We start from the raw sequence: 22,164 nt of genomic DNA on the forward strand, positions 1-22,164 counted from the left end.
GATGGTGAGCTGTACCTAGTCTCTCTCTTTTTTTTTTTTTTTTTTTTTTTTTTTTTTATTTTTTTTTTTTTTTAGATGTAGCTGTATTCTACCATTTAGAGTGTATTAACATTTGTTTAGCTAGTATTGGTTATATCATTTAGCCAATGGTATTTTCCCCAGATAAATGGTAGATACCCCAGGTCTCAGTCTTTATTTTTATTTTATGTATTTTATTTATTTATTCATAGAGACACAGAGAGAGAGGCAGAGACACAGGCAGAGGAGAAGCAGGCTCCATGCAGAGAGTCCAACGTGGGACTCGATCCAGGGTCTCCAGGATCACGCCCTGGGCTGCAGGCGGCGCTCCGGCATCTACTTACCCAGCCCTGGAAGGATATGTTAGCAGATATTCATAGTTGCAACTGCAGTCAATAACCCTGAATGATTTTCCAAAGTGGTTTTACTGATTGCACTTTCAACAGCAGTGTTTGGGGTTGTCATTCATTCCAATCTAGCACTTGGGCGTCGTTAGTTTTTTTTTTTAATTTTACCTATTCCCTAAGTACTTAGTAATCCTTCTTTATGATCTTGATTTGCATTTTTCTCATTACTAATGAGAAGGAATTAGTTTAAGAGAGATCCTCATTTGTGAGGTACCTGTTCAATTCTCTTGCCCATTTTCTGTAGGATTTTTCTTCTTTTCCTTCACCTTATTGAGATTCTTGTGAATAAAACTTGTCTGAACCGCTTAAATATGTATGCTTCTCAAGATAGTTCATCCTGGGAGAGAAAGGAGGGAGTCCATAACCCCTGACACTTTTCGTCTCTTGGTAAGTGTTGGCTCCATGACGTTTCATTCTCCATTACTATTTCTAACCATGTAAAATGGCCTTTTTTTTTTTTTAAGGTTGAAGCAAGTAGCCCATTTTTTGATATTTTAATTAGATCAGTTAAGAGATGATAATTCTCAGGGATGCCCAGTGGCTCAGTCGGTTAAGTGTCTGCCTTTGGCTCAGGTCATGATCTCAGGGTACTGGGATCAAACCCCATTTGTGTCAGCTCCCTGGTCAGTGAGGAGTCTGTCTTGTTTTCACGGTCTCTCAAATAAATAAATAAAATCCTAAAGAAAACAGAGAGAGATGCTAATCCTCTTTATAGATTGGTTTTCTTCTTTAAATGGTAAGTTTCACTTTCAAAATGCTAAATGTCATTCGTTTTGGAAGATGTCTATTGTGATGGGTGAGCTGTACCTAGTCTCTCTCTTTTTTTTTTTTTAATTGGCTGTATCTGTTTTTCCAAACTCATTTGGGGTTGTGTACTATAGTTACTTCCGGAAATCTCATACAAAGCTTCACTTGTAGAATCTGTTGATGGGGTTCCTGCAGAGATACTCAGTTTTTGCATATACTGGAATACGTATGACTGTGCCATTTCCGTAATTCTTTGTTTTATGTGAAAATTCACTTTGACAAACATATTGAATATACCTGTATAACCGTAGTTCAGTGCTGAATGATCTGAGGAGCTCAGAGTTGTTTGTAGTGTGACTCTTATTTTTAAGGAGTTTTCTCCTATTCTTCTGTAATGGTGACTTTGGAACAGCACTGACCAATAGATTTTTCTACAGTGAGGGAGACATTCTGTATCCCAACTGTTCAGTATGGTAGCCACTAGTCACATGTGCTGCTGAGTACTTGAAATATGGCTAGGGCACCTAAGGAATAAATCTTTAAATTTAATCATATTTAAGTTAAATTTAAATAGCTACATGAGGATATTGGTTACCAGATTGGATATCACAGTTGCAGAAGATCAGACACGGAATGGAGCATTGTGTTCTGCTGTCAACTGCAGACAGAGGACTTTGTTGTTGCATTCCCTCTGAATGCCATAGCATTTTCTAGGGCCCTGGAGTATTGTGGACGTGTTTTATTCTTTGGCATGTTTTGACTTGTAGTCATACTGATTACTGTTGGTTTGTTTTTTTCATTGGATATTAAAGCACATTAAGTTCTGTGGTATTCTTCTATGGGATCCAGAGCAGTTCTTATATTGACCAGCAGTTCCTAAATGTTTGATATGTTAGAAGAAAGTTGGCCAATTTTACCATCTTTCAAGGTCCAGTTGAATACCCAGTTTCAATGACATTTTCTTTATCTTAAGGTTTGTATCTTTTGAGCTTCTGGTCCTTCTCCACTGATTCAGCCACATCTCCTGTCTTTCTACCTGTTTGTCTAGCCTCATCTCTTTTCATGCCTCCCAAATATGCACTGCGTTCCAGTCCTGCCAAACTCACCACCGTTCTCTGGCTTTGTCACACCTTTGGCATGATTTGGAGTTTTCTCTCTGCCTCTCCTGCCCTTCTTGCTTTATGCTCTGGTCATATTTCTTATCCCTTGATCCCTTGAAGTATCCCTTTATTTGTAAAGTTTTCCTGGGGTCCTCTAACTATTCCTCCTCCTTTATCTCCCACATACTCTCACATCATCATGTCAGCACTTATGTGGTATGCTTTAGTATTGTGTGGTAACTGGAAGTATGTTTTTTATCTTTGTACTCTCTTCTTTCTATAGGGTGGCTGTCACATAGTGAATGCCTAAGAAGTGTTTGATAAAGCTCAGTTGGAAACTCTCACTGCATAAATATTAGTCTGTAGTAAAAATTAATTAGAAAGTAGATTTTAGCTTAAAAATAAAAGGGATTTCCCATTTAATTCATTTATATATGCTATGGTGGCTATTGTGATCCTGTTATATTTTGGCCACTGTAAGGGGTGTATCATTTCTCTGTTCAGCCTAGAATTGCAAAGTGTTTCTGTTGAGTTCAGCTCCATAAGCTTATTCTGAATCCCCATCCTTCTTTATAAAATCCATGAAAAGCCTTTGTGACTTTTGGTTTCCTATTTTCTCCTTCTTCAATGAATTAGAATGTGTCAACCTGGCCCTTTAGTGGCTTCTTTGGAATAGGACATGCTGTGTCACTGTTAAGTGGACACATATTCATCCATTAGTCTAGTAAATGAAGGAGACCACCAGCTGTCCTTTACATGTTCTGTTTAGCAAGGAAAAGGGATTCTTCCAAAATGATTCTTTTTTTTCCCTCCTTCCCCCTTTTTTTGTAGCTCCTTAAAAGCTTTCTTGTCTTCGTTTGTCCTTTTTCAGCAAGTTCATTCAAGAAATCTAGATCTCATGAAGAGCAAATCCATACCCTCAGCAAACACATTATGGCTTTGATTCATGAAGCACATTTCAGAATATTATAGCTACTATTATTAGATTAAAATACAGTGCTTAGCTGTAAGATGCTGTGTGTTACACATTAACAGTAGATATAATAACCACATTAAATTATAACTCACAAATGAGAGCTGACTATATGTGTAATCTGCTTAATGTTCAAGACTTTCATTACTCAGTTTGAAAATAATAATTTTTATTTTTATATCCAAGCAAAGTAAAGATTTAATTGCTTCACAGTAGTAGCATTTGCATTAGTTCAAGAGGAGCCTACAAGTTTGAAGATATCGGCTGTTGTCCCTGTGAACAAGATATTACTTTATAAATAGAACAGAATGCTTATTTTGTGAATAATTACCAAAATTACAGTTTTCCAGTTTCTTATTAACGTTGGTTATTATGTTTTTTTTTTTTTTTTTAGATGTAGCTGTATTCTACCATTTAGAGTGTATTAACATTTGTTTAGCTAGTATTGGTTATATCATTTAGCCAATGGTATTTTCCCCCAGATAAATCTAATTAGCTTTGGAAATGGATTATATATAAGGTTCCCATTAAAAAATCATTTTCACTGTGGGAAAACTTGTGAACATTTTAAGTGGCTATAGATTTATACAACTGGACTAATTAATGTTTAGAACCGGGCCATGGGCTAAGCATAGAGTGATTTTGAATTTATAGAAGGATTGTTTAGAAATATCTAGAATTGAGCAAAATGGCAGTTGTCTTTCAGTATCAGAGACAGCCATCTATTTTTCAACTCATCAGTTGGTGGACATTTAGGTTGTTCCTACTTTTTGTTATCATGAATAATGTTGCTTTGAATATCGGTTCACAAGTCTCTCTATAGAAATGTGTTTTGATTTCTCTTGTAGGTGTGTAGGAGTAGAACTGCTGTATATATATTGCATGTATATATGTGTTTAACATTTAAAGAAGCTGCCAAATTGTTTCCCAAAGTGGCTACACCATTTTCCTTTCCCACCAGGAGGAGGTATTTAGATTCCTGTGTCTCCACATTCTCATGAACACTTGGTTGTTACCTGGCTTTTTGACGAAAGCCATTCTTAGGGATGTGTGTGATATATCATTATCATCCCAGTGTGCATTTTTCAAATAACTAATGATACTGAGCATCTTTTTTATGTGCTGCTGCTTACTGAGCTGTAAAAGTTTTGTTGTTGTGTTTTTGTTTTTTTAAATTCTGGCTACAAGTCTTTTTTTTAAGTATATGGTTTGAAAATATTTTTCTCTCCGTGTGTGACTTGACTTTTTTTATTTCTTAATGGTAGTTTTTGAAGTGCAAAACCTTTTAATGTTGCTGAAGTCCAGCTTATCAATATTCTTCTGTTGCTTCTGCTTTTGGTGTTGTAGCTAAGATATTGGTGCCTAAATCAAGGTTATGGAAATTTATTCCTATGCTTTTTTCTAAGAGTTTTATAGTTTTAGCTCTTATATTTATTGAGAAGTAAGTAAAAAGAGGCTACTTTGTGTGTGAAATAACTATAGGCTTGAGGAATATCCACATACAAAGATGAATTTAGAATTTCATACCATACACAAAATTTAGTTCAATGGGATGATACTAGTTTTGCTTTCTTTTATATTTTATGATAGCTTATTCTTTCTTGAAGGATTTTAAATCTCATATTTGATATGCACAAAGACAAATTAATACTTTGAAGTTTTATTTTCTTATTTTTAAAAGATTTTATTTATTTATTCACGAGAGATGCAGAGAGAGAGAGGCAGAGACACAGGCAGAGGGAGAAGCAGGCTCCATGCAGGGAGCCCGATGTGGGACTCAATCCTGGGACTCCAGGATCATGCCCCAGGCCGAAGGCAGGCGCTAAACTGCTGAGCCACCCAAGGATCCCTATTTTGAAGTTTTAAAAGAAACAATTTCATTTGGAATGGATTTTTATTAATTACCACTTTACTGTCTCTTTTCCCTAGGTGTTTTAGAATTTTGTTTTCAAGCTCATTGTTGTGCCATCCTATTCCGTTTATGTATGAACTCCTTGGACCCTGTCTGAGGATTCTGTAGTTTTATGGTTTTCCTCAGTCTGAACCCTTGGTGTGTCTGTCTAGAACTATGTCCTATAACACCTTTTGACACGAGATTCACTACCCTTTGTAATGTTGAGGATCTGAAAAATACAGGCATGAAGCCAATGAGGGGCGTGGGCTGTGTCTTAGTTCTCTGTCTCTCTAGACCTGCAGTTTTATATAAATACATAGTCCCAGGCAGTGGATCTGAGCTTCTTATAGGGCATCCTTTTGATTCACAATTCTCTAGATAGGAGCAACTGGCAGCCATTACCAGCTCAGAATTCTGAGCCCCCAAATGTTGAATTCCATTGAACTTGAGTGCCTTTCTACTCTTTTCGTCAATTATCCTCAGTATTTTGGAGCAGAATGAGCACACTGAAACATGGTTTCATTGCTCCATCTTAACTGGAATTCATAATGGGTTTTTTGAGTTACAAAAATAACACAGGCTTTTATTTTAGCAATCCATTTAGATTTTTTTTTTAAAGATTTTATTTATTTATTCATAGAGACACAGAGAGAGAGGCAGGCTCCATGCAGAGAGTCCAACGTGGGACTCGATCCAGGGTCTCCAGGATCACGCCCTGGGCTGCAGGCGGCGCTAAACCACTGCGCCACCGGGGTTGCCCTTAGCAATCCATTTAAAAGGAGACATGGTTTAGATAATTGGTATTATTTGGCATGTTTTATTCCTGAAAGTGAAAAAGTGAAACATCTGTGATAGAATATTAACATTTGTTAACTTTTGATAAGTATGTGAAAATTTGTGGTAACTTTGATTTTTCTACTTTTTAAAAAGATGAGATAATTTAATCATCCATACATTAATATGATAAGTCCTCTTTCTTCTCTTGGTTCTTTCTACCTATACCATGAATCCTACTGCTTAGAGGTAAACACTTTTAAGTTTACGCGCGCGCGTGCACACACACACACACACACACACATATATCTCCCAGACTTTTTTTTGACTATAAACAGGTTTTCTGTGCATCTCTTATCTGTCTCGTGGAGAATTATTATTTTATTTTTTGGACTAAAATGGAATAATATTGCATAAATTAATTTGAGGCTTTTTTCATATAATGTTATATGTCATGGATACTTGTCTCATATACAAACCACTTATATAAAGGTAAGTTAGTGGTCTTTTGATGTATATACAGTGATTTATTTATCTTTTTCTTTGTTTTTGAATATTTAGATTGTGTTCGATTTTCCTCTATTTTAGACTGAGCTGCACTAACCATTTTATGTACGTATTTTGCATAGTTAAACTAGCATTGCTCTGGGATAAAGTGGTAGAAACGGGCTCCTGAGTTAGAGAATTTCCTATTTTCTTGTGATGTATCCTCCATAAGTTTGTGTAATTGCTGATACTGCTTCTTTACTGTTCTGCTGCCTGGTCAGTGTTTTCTATGGGAAACTGGGTTTGTGATAATCAGTGACATCCGTGAAGTAGGTAGTAACACAGTGACAACACCATTCTAATACACATTTCAGTCAGTATGTAGTGTTTCCTCCTGAGAGCTGACCAAAGGAGGATGCAGTCCACCTGCTTACTGGCATGCTTGTAGGATAATGTGTTTGCCTAGACCATAGTTTGATGGTCAGGACTATGAATCTTATCATTATGATTGGCTTGGAGAATCTGTATCACGAATTTCCATTTTTCACAAAGGCTTAGATTAGCTGCCTCCTTTCACACCTCCATTGGTATTCCAGGTTTGGTTTTTTTTCATTCATTCCACCCTGAAACTTCATAGGGCTCATGGATTTCTAATTGTTTGTTTTCATTAAGTTTCTTTTAGTAACAAAGATTTTTTTTTTTTTTTTTACTTTTAGTCTAGTCTTGCTGCTTAAATCCACTTAAAAAGATAACTTTTCAAAAATAAAATAGTTTCAGTGAAATTTGGAGAATTTGTCAGTTTCCTTTTCCTTTTAAGGAGGCCTTGTGATATGATCACTCACCCCTGGAGGAGCTCACACCTACTGTTCTTAGGGACTAATACTCTCCTTTGTGTTCACTTAGCAGTGGTCACATCTTTTTCTCCTGTTACCTTTTATCTACTCATCAGGAGTCTTTTTCTCCTTTCTGTTTAATCACAACAGCTTGTGTTTGGATCTCCAGTGACTTCTTATTGCTAAATTCATGGGTCAAATCTGTCTTTATCTTATTTGACCTACCAGTGACATTGGATATATACTTGTTTCAGGGACAGCCTATTTGTCCTCTTTGTACTTTATTGGCCACTTATTCTCCTCATGTTTGTTGGTCCTTCCTCATTTTCCCAGATAAATGGTAGATACCCCAGGTCTCAGTCTTTATTTTTATTTTATGTATTTTATTTATTTATTTATTTATTTATTTATTTATTTATTTATTTATTTATTTATTTTGGTCTCAGTCTTTAAATCTCTTCTCTATCTACACTCATTCCTAAATGATTACATCCATTATCATGACTTTAAATATCAAGTTTGTGCAGATGATTCCCTGCTTATACCATGAGCCCTCATCTTCTGAGTTCCAGGCTTATATGTATGGCTGCCAAACTAACATCTGTACTTAGCTTTCTTACAGACATCAGCCTCAATGTGTTAAAAGTGAACCGCTGATTTTAACATCCCACCCTCCACCCGGGGAAAACAGTGGTGTTCCTTCTGTGCTACATCCTATGTCAGAAAATGGCAGCTCCATATTTCTGGTTGTTTAGGACATAAACCTTGTTGTCATCCTCAGTTCTTCTCTTTGTCCTACATAACACATACGATCTGTCAGGAAACCCTCTTGGCTTCACTTTCCTAGTAGACTTGGAAGTGGACCATATTTTCCTATTACCACTGCTGCCACCTTGGTCTAATTATCACTGTGTCTCCCCTAGAGTTTTATGGTGGTTTATTCTGTTTGTCTGCCTGCTTGAGCTCTTTTCCTTGCTGTTGTCTGTGCTCAACAAGGCAGCCGGAGCGATTCTTTAAAAATACTCATGCCACGTCCCTCAGAGTACAAATTAAGTGGTTAGGATCTCCTACAATGACACCCATGATCTGTTTCCCTACCTCCTGTTTTGACTTGATTTCTTGTCTTCTCTCCTACCCCAAATTTGGCTTTGCTCAGCACACTTTAGCCATATTGACCTTCTTGCCATTCTTTAAACATTCCCATCAAATTCTCCCTCTGGGTCCTTGTACTTTGTTCTACCTGCAGTGTTCTCCCACATACCCAGATGACTTGGCCTCGCTTCTTCCAGGTCTCTGCTCAGATGTCTCCTCAGTGAGAGCTTCCCTGGTTTCTACATACATAATTATACGCTACTTTATTTTTCTTCTTAGCTCTTATCCTATCATTTATCAGATATACTTCTCTGATATGTTTATATTAATTTTTTACTTACATCCTCTTGGAATGGTAGGGGGAGATCTTTGTGGCAGGAACAATGTTTTGTTCATGCTATTTTCAGTATCTAGAACATTGTCCTTGTTATACTTAATATAAAAAATATCTGTTGAATATGTGAATAAAATAAGTGAGGAAGGTTAAGCTTGGATATGATGGGTGGAGATAGATTCTGTTATTATAAGGGGGGGGGGAATATTTGAATGGGATCCAATTGGATAAGTTCTCAGTTCATTGGTAAAATAAGACAAATTTTCTATTTGCCTTTCTTTCCTAATGTACTATGAGTTCTTTGAGAGCAGGGATAACATCGTAATCATCACGGTAACCCTGTTGCCTAACACTGGGTCTTAAACATAGTAGGCATGCCAGAAGTATGTGTTCAGTAAATTTATTTTGTGGATGTATTAAGAACACCAAATCATTTATCAAAAGTGATTTAAAAATTGGGCCTGGTAAAAAGAAAATTAAAATAATACTTCATCTACTTCTATTTCTCCTAACTGCAAGCCTCTTAATCTTGGCCCAAGAATGCTAGGAGATTCAGGAAGGGTTTGATTCCCAAAGCCCCTGAAATCATGTGTCATATTTGGTGTATGTGTGTGTGTCATTCTGTGACTTTGTATGTTTATCTTTGTCTACATACGTGTGCAGTTTTTTTCTGGAGAAAGGACTTAAAGCTTTCATCAGAATTGTATCGTGGTTCATGACTTCCAGAGGTAAAAACATCTAAATTATAACTCAGTCTGTTATTTAGCAGATGAACCGAAACAGAGTCTGACTTTATAGTGAGTGATTTATTCTATGGGGTATTTTTCTACTGCTTCTTCTGACAGATACTTCTAAAAGTAGCATCACCAGTAATAAAGATTGTATTCTTACCATTTTGAGGTCAGGGTGAAATTTACTCTAAGTGTTAGGTGCAGGGAAGAACTTTGGATCATCTAAAGATCTGTGGGAGGAGAAGGGATAGTGGATGAGTTCAGTTCGAGTGCTCTTTGTAATCCTTACATAGTTTGTGTATATCGCCAGCTCATTTTATGGTAGGCATCCTGATTTCTCATATGTAAACCCTTTTGTTACCAGACACCAGAGAATGCAACTCCAAAATAGATTATTCTTTATAGTAATTGATCAACAGGAATCATTTCTGTAAGCCAAGCTTGACATGTGGAGCTATTCTTGTTCTCATGAACCTGATGGTAATGGTGTTTGTTGCAGAATTTGAAAAATACTATCAATGCTTAATCAGTTAACCTTTGAGCTATGTAACACAGTTGACATTAATGAGATTTCATGTTAAATTTTATGCTGGGAGTTGTTGATTTGGTTTGGGGGATTAATCTATTTCTGCTGTTACACATTCTAAATTAATTAGCAATGTGCAACTATGAATATAAAGAGTGCCAGTAGTAATCATTTGAGGAGTAAATTTTGCCTAACCTCTTTTTTCTTTCCCCATTACATGTAGTTGAAGGAAAACTATTTCCTCATTAATTACTCTTAGTTACAGTAGAATCTTGATAGACTCTACAAGTTTGATGCGTCCTCTGTGGTCCAAATGAACTTTTTATTTTACTTTTGTAATCCTCATTGGGGGGACTCTCTTACAATTCTTTTATCTTACACATTTCTGAACATGCAAATTTCATTTATCTTCTGAAACAAACTTTTAAGTTTCATGTATTTTGAATTTCCTATCTTGAGTTAGCCTATCCATGTGAACTAGAAGTAACGTTTAGGTTCATTTTATGAAATGGAATAATTGTTTTATCACCTGTATTTTTTTATATCTTTCAGTTGACTTGGTTTTCCTCTGAGTGAAGTGGCATTGTGTTTAAGAGCCATATTTCTTACCTTGTTTATATTTTTAATTCTATATTTGGATTCGTTGATGACATTCAAATTGTTCAATATACCCTCTCAAGGAGATTCTTTTTTTTTTTTTTTAATTTTAATTATTCATGAGAGGCGGAGAGAGAGAGAGAGAGAGAGAGGCAGAGACATGGGCAGAGGGAGAAGCAGGCTCCATGCAGGGAGCCCAATGTGGGACTCCATCCCGGGTCTCCAGGATCAGGCCCTGGGCTGAAGGCAGCGCTAAACCGCTGAGCCACCCAGGCTTCCCTCTCAAGGAGATTCTAAAGATGAACAAGATTTGAAAATGTAGCATGAAATCTTATTTGAATAACAGTTAGCTACTATAGGCACAACATATTAGGCTTTAGAAAATGTATCCTCAAACAGTTAAATAGGCAGTAAAACCAGACTTCTTATACATATCTAAGGATACAAACTACAGGTTAGGGATTTTTACCTACTTTGAGGATATAGTAATGAATGAATATAGTGCCTACCCTTCAAAAGCTACTGTCTAGTTGGGAAGACAGACAAACAAAATATCTGTATATTATGGTAAGTGCATTAGAAGGATGCATTTATGCTACAGATGCAAAGGAGAGGGGGTAGCAAATTGTTGTAACAGGATTTTACTTACATGTTAAGGAAAATATGGAAGAACTTCTTTGTGACCTTGGAGTAGGCAATGATTTTTTTTAAAATATTTCATTTATTTGAGAGAGAGAGAGAGAGAGAGAGAGTGTGTGTGTGTGTGTGTGTGTGTGTGTGAATGTGAGAGAGGGAGGGAGGGAGCACGAGCACAGTGAGGAGCAAAGGGAGAAACAGACTCCCTACTGAGCAGGGAACCTGATGAGGGCCTTGATCCCAGGACTCTGGGATCCTGACCCAAGCCAAAGGCAGATGCTCAACCGACTGAGCTACCCACATGCCCCTGATTTCTTAAATATACAAAAAATACTAATCATAAAGTCAAACAAACCTGATAAATTGTAGTAATTTAAAATTTAAGAACTATTAATCAAGAAAACATTAAAACAAAAAGATAATCTGCTAAGGAGCAGAAAATATTCACAATTTATACATTTAATAAGGGATGTGTATCCAGAATATATAAAGAATTAAAAGTGAATAAGGAAAACAGATAACCAACAGAAGAATGACAAAACACTTGAACAGACACTTCATAAAAGCAGATGCTCAAATATCCAACATATACATAAAACTTTTTTTTAAAGATTTTATTTATTTATTCATGAGAGACACAGAGAGAGAGAGACAGAGAGAGACAGAGAAAGTGAGACAGAGAGAGGCAGAGACACAGGCAGAAGGAGAAGCAGGCTCCATGCAGGGAGCCTGATGTGGGACTTGATCTGGGGTCTAGCAGGATCACACCCTGGGCTGAAGGCAGGCGCTAAACTGCTGAGCCACTCAGGGATCCCATATACATAAAAAATTATTCAACTTCATTAGTCACTGGAGAGGTACAAATTAAAACCACAGAGAGATGCTGCTCACTGGTACTGCTAAAAGGAAAAAGACACATATGAAATGTGGCATGGGTGTGGAGTAACCAGAACTTTTATTGTAATTGGTTATTAGATAGAGTATCAGTTGGTGTGACCATTTTAGAAAATTTTTGGCATATTTACTAAGTCTGAACAGATGCATACTCTATGTCTAAGTAATCCTTATTTCCAGAAATGCATACGTTCTCCAAAAGTTAATTATTAGCATGTTCAGGGCCACACTTTTGGTATTGGCTCCAAACTGCAGAGTATCCCAAGTGCTCATCACAGAAAAAAAGGTTAAGTTCTGTTTACACTGTATAATCCTGTACCATTAACAGGATTGCACTGACAGTGAGTTGGACAGTTTTCAACGACTTACAAGAATATGAATGAATTTATGTTGAATGATAGAGATTAGACTCAATTCCATTCATATAAAGTATAAAAATAGGCAAAACAAATTTATGCTGCTGGAAGTCAGAATAGTTTTTATCTTGGCCATGTGAGTGGCTGGAAGTGACCATAAAAGCACCATCAGGGATGCTGGAAGTGGTCTGTTACTTAGTCTAAGTGCGAATTACATAAGCGTGTTGAAATTTATCAACCTGTACACTCGCGTGTACACATTTTTTGATATATCTTATCCTTAAATGAAAAGGTTTTAAAGAAAGATCTCTAAGCTTGGATTAAAGACCCAAATGGAGAAAGTATACTGACAGTATTGTGTTTGTTTCATGGAACTGTGAATAAGTACTATCTTTTTGCCCCCTAATTTTTTGTTTTTCAAATCATCTTTAATGAGATTTTAGTTTTACAGTACAGAAGAATAAATGACCTTAAATGCATGTGTGTGTCTGTGTGTATGTAATATGTCAAAACTCTATGAAGAACAAGTGGACCACACATTTTGATGGCCAGACCTGGTCAAGAAGAAAGGAGATACCCGTAGGCCAATTGCCTGTGAGCAGCATATTTAGCTTACTTGATCTACAACTTACTTTTCTGTCATATGGCATTCTCATACCTACTCTGCAATGTTAGTGTACAACTTAGTAGTGACCACAGGAAACTCCTGCTCAGTACCTCTAACACATAGTAATGCACTTAGTAAATATTTTTCTTACGTTTCTTATATATTATAAACAGGACTTCTGCTAGACCCTGGAGGGTCTAGATCCTTGAGGAAAAAGATGTCTAGATCTTACTTCTCTCTGTGAACCAGGTCCTCTGTTCATTCTTCCTCAGTACCTTGCGTTGTTCAGTTTTACCCCTGCTGCATCTAACCTTGCTCAGCTGACCATGAACGATTTGCTTATGTTCTTGACTGTCTTCTGTATGTCTTTCAGCTTTCACTAAGACCCAGCCTGGTGACCGTGCTCTTAATTTCTTAGAAAGTTGAATTTCTCTGCTTATCTGACTTACCTCAACTCTTTTCACTTTTAGAAGGATTTAGAAATAAAAACATTTATACTTAATATATGCATTCAGGTAGACAAATACCCTATGGTAACCTCATATGTTCATGTCATTATGATCTTAATACAGTCCCTGATTATTTTAAACGTGGACTAATGCACCAACCTCCTATCTGGATTCTTGTGCCTGGAATAATATTTTTAAAACACAAACCTGATTACGTTACTACCTATCTGTCAAGGTGGCAGGGAGGTTGCTTTGGCCTGGTCAGCTGGGCTCTAGTTCCCTCTCCTTCCTTCCATCAGTGTTCTGCTCTTTGTCCTTGTGTGCCAGTGCCCGCACCTTCTCTGACTTACTAAGATTCCTCCGGTATTGCTTCATTTTGTGCTCTTGTTTTTGTATAAATCTGCCTGAAAGTATCTCTGCCATTGTTCCTCAGGAGGGCCTGCCTTCTTGCCTGCTGGAATATTCCCTCCTTTCTGAAGCCCTCTATGTGCATCCAGGCAGAGGAGGTATGACCTCTCTTTGTGTTCCTGAAGTGCTTTATGTGCACTTCTGCTTTAGAAGTTGATGTTATTCTGCAGTGATGTGTCTGCATCTCTGCCTCCCTCCCTAATTTCAGAGCAACTTGAGAGCACAGACTATGTCTTGTTTTTATCACCTCATTGCTTGTATCATGCATGATGCCTTATAAGAGTCACCCAGTAACTGCTGAGTAAGGCAAGGAATTCTCATTTGTTTCTGAGTGGTGGTGGTGGTTGTTTTTGTTGTTTTAGTTGTAAATTTTAAGTAATTCAAAAATCTAGCCAATAAATTGAGATGCTTACTATATATTTTACCTATTTTTTTAAATTGACACACACAAATCTACATCTGTTTAAAAAGAGACAACATATACTTCAAATTCTGAGCTTTATTTCTGGCAAAGAACTATTTTTGGCAGTGTGTTATTCATAGAGAGACACACAGAGCTGTTTCCACTCTGTGCACAGTTATTAGGGGGACAAACTTAGAAACTGATTGAAGCCAAGTGTACATGATCTCCAGAGTTTTCATGAGCCCAGAGAGAAGTGCTTAGGCTGGACTTGATCGGTTGCATGCACAATGACCAGTTGTCCAGTGGAAAAAGGCCCCACCCCATCAGTGCAGAATGGGAACTGGAGCTAACATTGCCATGTACACCATCAGAAGCTCGTTGGGTGAGGTTGTAGCCTTATTAGAAAAGAGGGGCCTCTGGGGTGCAGAAGCTAGAATCAGCTTGTTTTTCTTCTGTTGACTTAAGTCAGACATGATGAACCAGCTGTCTGTAGGACAAAGGTGGAGAATAAATCAGCCGCCACTGCCATCTCCTCACACAGTGAAGAAATTAAGGAAAGAAAAGAATTCTAGTAATGCTACCATTAAAATTATTGGTGTTTTTTTGTGTGTTTTTCTTTTCAGTTGTATGCCCAGTATACATATGCAGCACTTTGAGCCATTCTGGCACGTAACAAGCTTTTGTTGATTACTCTGGAAGGGAGAATGACATTTTTTCCTACATAGGACTTTCTACCTTGTCCTTTCAGAAGTGTTGGATAATGAATGAAACCCCAAACAGTTATTTTTGCCATGGTTGCCCTTATGAGTATACAAGCAACTTACCATGATTTTTTTTTTCCTTACTAACATCCATATTTTATGTTGTTGTTTTCATAATCAAATTACAGTGATTATACTAAGTTAATAGTTTATACTGTTGCCAGTGTCCAAAAAGCCCACAGGACAACACAATTTTTAAAAACTTTTAATTGAGATATATTTGACATAAAATATCGTGTTAGCTTAAGATATACAGCTTATTAATTTGATACTTTTTGTTTTTTAAGCAGGCTCCATGCCCAGTGTGGAGCCCAACACAGAGCTTGAACTCAGGATCCTGAGATCAAGACCTGAACTGAGATCAAGGGTGGGATCCTCAACCTGCTGAGCCACCCAGGGGCCCCTGATTTGATACATTTATGTTGCAGTATGGTTGCCATTGTAGCTTAGCTGGCACCACTACTATGTCACATAATTATAATTTCTTCTAGTGTTGGGACACAATTTTGTGTGTGTGTGTGTGTGTGTGTGTGTGTGTTAAAAGCACAGTTTAAAAAATCTTATGAGAAACCTTAACAAACTAGGTAAATTTTAAGTACTGGATAGTATAGCTTGAATTCGTTTCCTTTTGCAAGTAAGAATAAAGGTCACAGTGGTTTTCTAGAAGTTAAGTATTCTAACGTGATGTTTTCTATTCATATTTCACAAATTGAGCCACTTAAAAACCGTGCAAATTGATTATAATTCCCTTGGGACAGAAATCCGGCAGACTTAGGTAGATCTCCACATAGTCTCACATGGCCAAAATCATGATGCCAACAGGAATATAGGACTGAGGTCTCCGTTGCCTTGCTGGCTGTCACCTGAGGGCTATTCTTAGCTTCTAGATGCCACTCATATCCCTTGGCTTGTGGCTGCTTCCTCCATCTTTAAAGCCAGCAACAATGAGTTGAATCCCCTTGTGCCTCAGGTCTCTCTTGCCTCTGCCCCACGGCATGTCCCAAATAACCTCCCTCTAACCCCAACTGGGAAAGGGTCTCTGCTTAAAGGCTTGTGTGACTAGGTCAGTCCCATTCCAGTAGTTTAGATAACCTTTTTACCTCCAGGTCTGTGTCCTTAATCATATCTGCAAAGTCTCTTTGCCATGGAAGCCAGTGTATTCCCAGCTTCCAGGGATTAGGACGTGGACATCTTTGGGGGCCTGTAATTCTACTTACCATATAGAGCAACTGCCAGGTTGGTCTACAACAGTCTACTACGTTCTATCCTAAGTATTTGTGATATGTGATGTCCTGGCAATTACTGAGTGATTACATGATTTATGTTTTTAATTACTTTTATAATGCATAAATGAGTGATGTGATGTGGACCTAAATAGCTAAACTATTTAACTCTCCTTCTATCAGTATTAGGAAGGCTGTTGAAATAGGGGGACTAGGCCTTGACTTTGCTTTCATTTGAATGCGAAACTTACGAAGAAATGATTGGAAGTAGATAAACACTAAACCAAGAACTTTGTTTTTGTAGAACAAGTAGTGTTTTTCTTTGATCAAAAGCAGATGTGGTTGTTGTCATTTCTATTTAAAATAATGTTAATATATTAGTATTTTTCTCCACATGGAATCTCTCAGATGAGTAAATCGCCAGAATTTTAGCTGATTGCTTCAAGATTGGCAGGAGATTTCACGTTATAAACTTTTCAAATACTATCAATCACCCATTTATTTAGATGAAAAACAAAATACCTATTAACATTTATAGATGGGTCCTCCCAATCCTGTACCTTTGTCTGGGTCACAGTAGCATTGTTCAGATGAATAATTTATTTCATAATTAACCTAAATAATAAATACTTTCAATTGTCTAAGAAATAAACATGAGTTTCTCATTGGTAGGGTATTGGAATGCAAAAAAGTAGAGGACCCATTATTTGCTTTATAAATGTTCTGAAGGGGATTATTTGACTAATGGACAATGATGATTTTTCTGTTACCAAATTTCTTTGTAAATGATCCAAGGAGGTACAGTATGCTGATAGTGCTCTGTTTCACATTTTTTGTTGTTGCTGGCAAAGATGGATTTTTAAATTTATCTTCATGTCTGATAAGTGTAAGTAGTCTCATTATCACTCTCTGTTCTGACAATGTGTATTTTTTGCTCTTGCCGTTTTCTGTTTTAACTAGGGCGAAGCCAGTGTTCCTGGCAGCAACTCTGACCTCTTCAACTGGAGCACTGCTGCAACCATGAAGGTCCTGTCGAGCACCACAACCACCACCAAGGCTGTGCTGCAGGCCGTCAGTGACGGGCAGTGGTGGAAGAAGTCCTTAGCTTACCTTCGACCACTTCATGTAAGCAATGCCTCTTTCTTTTTAAAATCCCCTGGGTGGCTTGTGTCAGTGCACAAGCCCTGCTTCTCAGTTGTTTTCATGTTGTTACCGCTCTGTCCTCTCTAGATTATTAAAGTAATTTCTTAAGAAATCTAGGCCTCCCGTCAGAGGAGGGGAAAGAATAATTTATTTTATAGAATGTAACTTACTCCTATAAGGTGCTTGCAAATGACATTGGTACAGATTGAGGTGTGGTTTGATTTAATGTCAGAATAAATGATTCCATCAGTGCTTACTTGTTTTTGCAGTATTTCTATGGGCCAGTAGTCCAGGAAAAGTGCTAGAAGCTGGTGGGACTAAGGTTATTGGGGCTGCAATAACAATAATGCCACATACTGGCTTCAGCAACAAGCATTTCTTCCTCATGGTTCTAGAGGCTGGGAAATCCAGGATCAAAGCTCTGGTGGGGCCTGCTTGCTGTGCTCTCACATTGTGGAAGGGGTGAGGGAGCTCTGTATTCTCTTGTGTAAGGGGGCTAGTCCCATCCATGAGGGCTCCATTCTCATGAGCTGATCATCTCCCGTAGGCCCCCAACTCTTTTTTTTTTTTAATTTATTTTTTTACTTTGAATTTAGGTGTAGTTGATGCAGAATGTAACATTAGTTTCAGGTGTACAACATAGTGATTTAACACCTCTACACATTATGCTGTGCTCGCCATCTGTCATTAGATAACACCATTACAGTAGCACTGTACATTCCCTGTGCCTTTCATCTCCTTGGCTTATGCATTCTGTAACCAGAAGCCTGTACCTTCCAATCTCCTTCACCCATTTTGCCAATCTCCCACCCCCCCGCCACCGGCAGTCATTAGTTCTCTTATTTATGTGTCTGCGTATGCTTTTTTGTTTGTTTGCTCATTTGTTTTTTTTAGATTCTGCATATAAGTGAAATCATATGGTATTTGTCTGTCTGACTTAGTTCGTTTAGCGTAATACCCTCTAAGTCCATCCATGTCGTTGCAAATGACAAGATCTCATTCTTTTTTATGGCAGAGCAATGTTCCATTGTGTATGTACACCCAGAGGCTCCACGCCTTAATACCGTCATGTTGGCGCTTAGAATTTCAACATGTGAATTTTAACAGGATGACACAAACATGCAGTTTTTAGTAGGTGCTCTGGGTAAAGAGAACAGTGTAACAGATTCTTTCACCCATTCTGGCAGTAGAGGTCAGGACAAGCAGTAGATTGATTGGATGTGCTCTCTGTGACAAGTGAACCTGTTACTCCCCTGCTCTCTTTCCTATGCTCTCACACTGCAGTCCTTGGTCTCACCAGAAAGCTTAGAGGAAAAAGAAACAAACTTGTTTATGAGTTCACCCCAGACACTCACTGGGTGTATCATTCGTTTCATTCATGTTCCAAATACTCCTCAGGCATTTTTTGTGTGCCAAAGCCCACGCTAGTGATTGGGAGCTGAGTTGGGAAACCCTTTCATGTGCGAAGCCTGTATTTCAGTGGTTGAAACAAAGCTGCCAATAAATATTTGTGCGATAATGTAACAATAGATGGTAGTGAGGACTCTGAGGATAACTTCAGCAAGATAAGGGGAGAATGATTGATATTGGGGGAGTGAAGGTCTGATTTGGTTAGGAAGGTAGGTTTCTTCTGAGTCACTCTGAGCAGAAACCTGACTGGACAAGTAGAAAGAGCACAGAGCCCTTTTTAAAGAATGTGCTAGACATCTTTGTAGAACAGAAAGGAGGCCTGTGTAGTATGAACAAAGTGAGCAGTGGGAAGAATGATAGGAGGTGAGATCAAGGACGTGGTGAAGATGCCAGTATCTAAAGCCTTGTTTAGACTGTGATGGGGACCACAGATTTTATTCTGAGTGGGATGGAAAGTTGTTGGAGAATGTAGGGTTCACTTTACATCAGATCATATGAGTGCCATGTGGAGAGCCGGCAGTGTGAGTCAGAGCAGGGGCAAAGAGATCTTTGGTCTAGCGTTCCAGGTGAGAGGTGGTGGTGGGGTAGACTTGGGCAGCCATGAAGTGGGAGATGTATTTTGTGGACCTGCAGATGGTCTTGGATGTGGGATATGCAGGAAAGAGGAGAACTGAGGATGATCTAGCCGAGATGGTTGGGTAAAGGTAGATACCACAGGCAGAGATGGTGTGTGCTTGACTTTGGGGTACGTATATCATACACCTCTTCTCATTGTAGGTATCACACTGGCTATGATTGTGGTTACTTTTCTGTCTCATGGCTAGGACATTTTGAGGGTGTGTGCCTCTGATGAAGTGTGTAGCTCTGTGCCTGATACATGATCGTATTTGTTAAGTGTCAGTTGTTGTTCTTATCCTCATTTGCAGCAGTGCCTTCAGTTTCCCGAGGCTGTGGTTGGCATCAAGTGAGTACTCTGTAAATGCAGAGGAATGGGTGACTGTTTTACTTGGTTCCTCCAGTGAGGAGCTTTACAATATGAGGAAGATACACCCAAAGACAATTAACTACTAGGGTTGGACCCCTAGTAGGGTTCTTTTGAACAAGCACTTACCAGGGAGGACTGTCACTGACAGGTCTTGAAGGCATTTGTACTGCTTGCAGTTGTGGGGTAGTAGGCATAGGGAAAGGGGTGCCCTTCCATCTGGCCTTCAGCTGGCAGGGTTTCAGCAGGTGAGGTCCCAGGTGGGCCTGGAATCACAGGGTGGGGTCTGCCAAGGCAGTCAGCACAGACAGGCCTCTTGTAGTGGAAGAAAGGCATAGAAGCTGGTAGGATGGGAGAAGGAGATCTTGTTTGGAGTGGAAAATTAGCCTTTAATGTGAAGTGATGTTGAAGAACTTTAAATATTCTCTTATATACTTTAAACTTGATAGTGTGGCATGTTAGTATAGTTCAGAGCTACTACAGGTTTGTTGAACAGGGGAGCAATGTGTATGAAATGAGGTTTTAGGAAGGTTATTCTGACTATAGTAGAGAAGTTGCCGTGTGTTTAACACTGATTGCTTCTTTGTTTTTGATGCATTGATGTCAGAGTGACCAGGAAAATCAAAAGGCACTGCAGGCTGAACTTGAAGTGCTGCTCTTAGAATGTAGGTGCTGTTCCTAATGCTTTTGCTGGGTGTCCATGTCACGCTGATAACACTCCAAGTTGCCATACTGCATGTTGATCATCTTCTCCCGAGATAACCCCTCCGTCTCCCTCTCTATCTGCCTCTAGTGCTCTTTCTTCTTATCTACTCTTCTTCACTTTGTTCTTTTTAGGGGCAAGAATTTGGTGGTGTTTATCAGATTGGAACCACAGCCAATGAAAGTCTAGAAAAACAAGGCTGTCATCCTTTTTATGAATCTGTCCTCTCTGATCCCTTCGTCACAGAGGTAAGGACAGCATGCCTGAGAACATAGATGCAACTGTCATGCTGTTGTGGGCATTTTAGTATAAACAGAAGTTAAAATGTTCCTGGAAATGTACATCTTTGGCCTCATTCTTACTCATGTTATTCATTGGTTTTATGTGACTTTTAAAAAAATACGTATTTTTAAAAAGATTTATTTTATTTATTTGAGAGAGAGAGAGAGAGAGAGAAGGAGTGAGTACGAGCAGGGGCAGGGACAGAGGGAGAGAGAGAATCTCAAACAGACTCCCCTCCTGAGCTGGGAGCCTGACACAGGGCTCAGTCTCACAACCCTGAGATGCTGACCTGAGCTGAAATCAAGAGTCGGACACTCAACTGAGCCACTCAGGCAACTTGGTTTTATGTGACTTGTATATGTCGTAACGTATTATGAGATTAAAATCTGTTTCAAACTTATAACATGCTCTAGTAAGTGAGAAGTTCTAATTCAAGTCATCAAAAGATATAAAATCCTATAATTCTGTTCTAAGAATATCTTCAGAGGAAAAGGTACCTACTAAATGGTATAACTGCGTTGGTCTAGTCTGCAGGGACCTGTGACCCCCACCAGCATGTTCCAGTGGAAAGCTTTGCAGAGGTATTACTAAGAACTGGAAAACTGGCCGAGACGAAAACAGAAGGGGAAGAGGTATTTCCAACAACAGAAGGTATGAAAGAAGGTTCTAGTTCCCTGACAGTGTGTGACTCTACTATTAGAGGAACCATAAGTGAAAAACTATGAGTGAATAGGAGTGGGGAAAAACGATAATAAATTGTTGTAATTCTGAATAGCTAAACTTGACACCATCGTGTATTTATTTTAAAAAACATTTATTTGAGTACCTTCTGTTTTCTGGATACCTACTAATATTGAGGATTTAAAGAGATAAGTGTGATATAATTGAAGTGATTCTTAAACAGGTATTTCTGACTTTATGTGTTAGTTAAGAACTCTTAAGTATTTGCTTCACAGAATGCAGATGTATATTTCTCTTGTTAAGAATTTTCTGCATGGCTGCATATCTTGCCATGTAGAATTTTTTGTGAAAGAATTAAATGTATGCAAGTTCGCCAAAGACACCTTTCCATTTGTATATTTTTTCCTCTATACTGTCCTTACTTCTTTTTAAGATTTAGGATCGTTTCTTTGGCTATTTTTTTTTTTTTCCAGTTCCCTCTCTCTTCTCTTCCATCTTTAGTGAATACCTCATGATATAAAAGCTGCTGGAACTCCAGCTATCTTTCTATATTCCAGATATCAGTAAAGAGAAAAGAAGAAGGAGGGCAAAACAGTCTCCTTGGTAGTCCTCCCCACTCCTTCCATTCAGATATTTCTGGCTGTCTCTCACTGCCAGTATACATGGATGATGCAGTCTTAACTGAGCACGTTACTGCGTGAAATAAAATTTTGG

The 22,164-nt window shown here is 38.3% G+C and overlaps 1 protein-coding gene across 1 annotated transcript in view; it reads left to right on the forward strand.

Moving 5' to 3' along the window:
- Nucleotides 1–22,164, forward strand: part of NBAS (NBAS subunit of NRZ tethering complex) — a 322,232-nt gene that overhangs the window by 177,687 nt on the left and 122,381 nt on the right. Inside the window, 3 exon segments of the mRNA XM_041755246.1 lie at nucleotides 17,210–17,374; nucleotides 20,622–20,735; nucleotides 21,297–21,420. Of these exon segments, the coding sequence (XP_041611180.1) occupies nucleotides 17,210–17,374; nucleotides 20,622–20,735; nucleotides 21,297–21,420 (403 nt within the window).

This window comes from Vulpes lagopus, chromosome 5, assembly GCF_018345385.1.
Source record: "Vulpes lagopus strain Blue_001 chromosome 5, ASM1834538v1, whole genome shotgun sequence".
NCBI lineage: Eukaryota > Metazoa > Chordata > Mammalia > Carnivora > Canidae > Vulpes > Vulpes lagopus.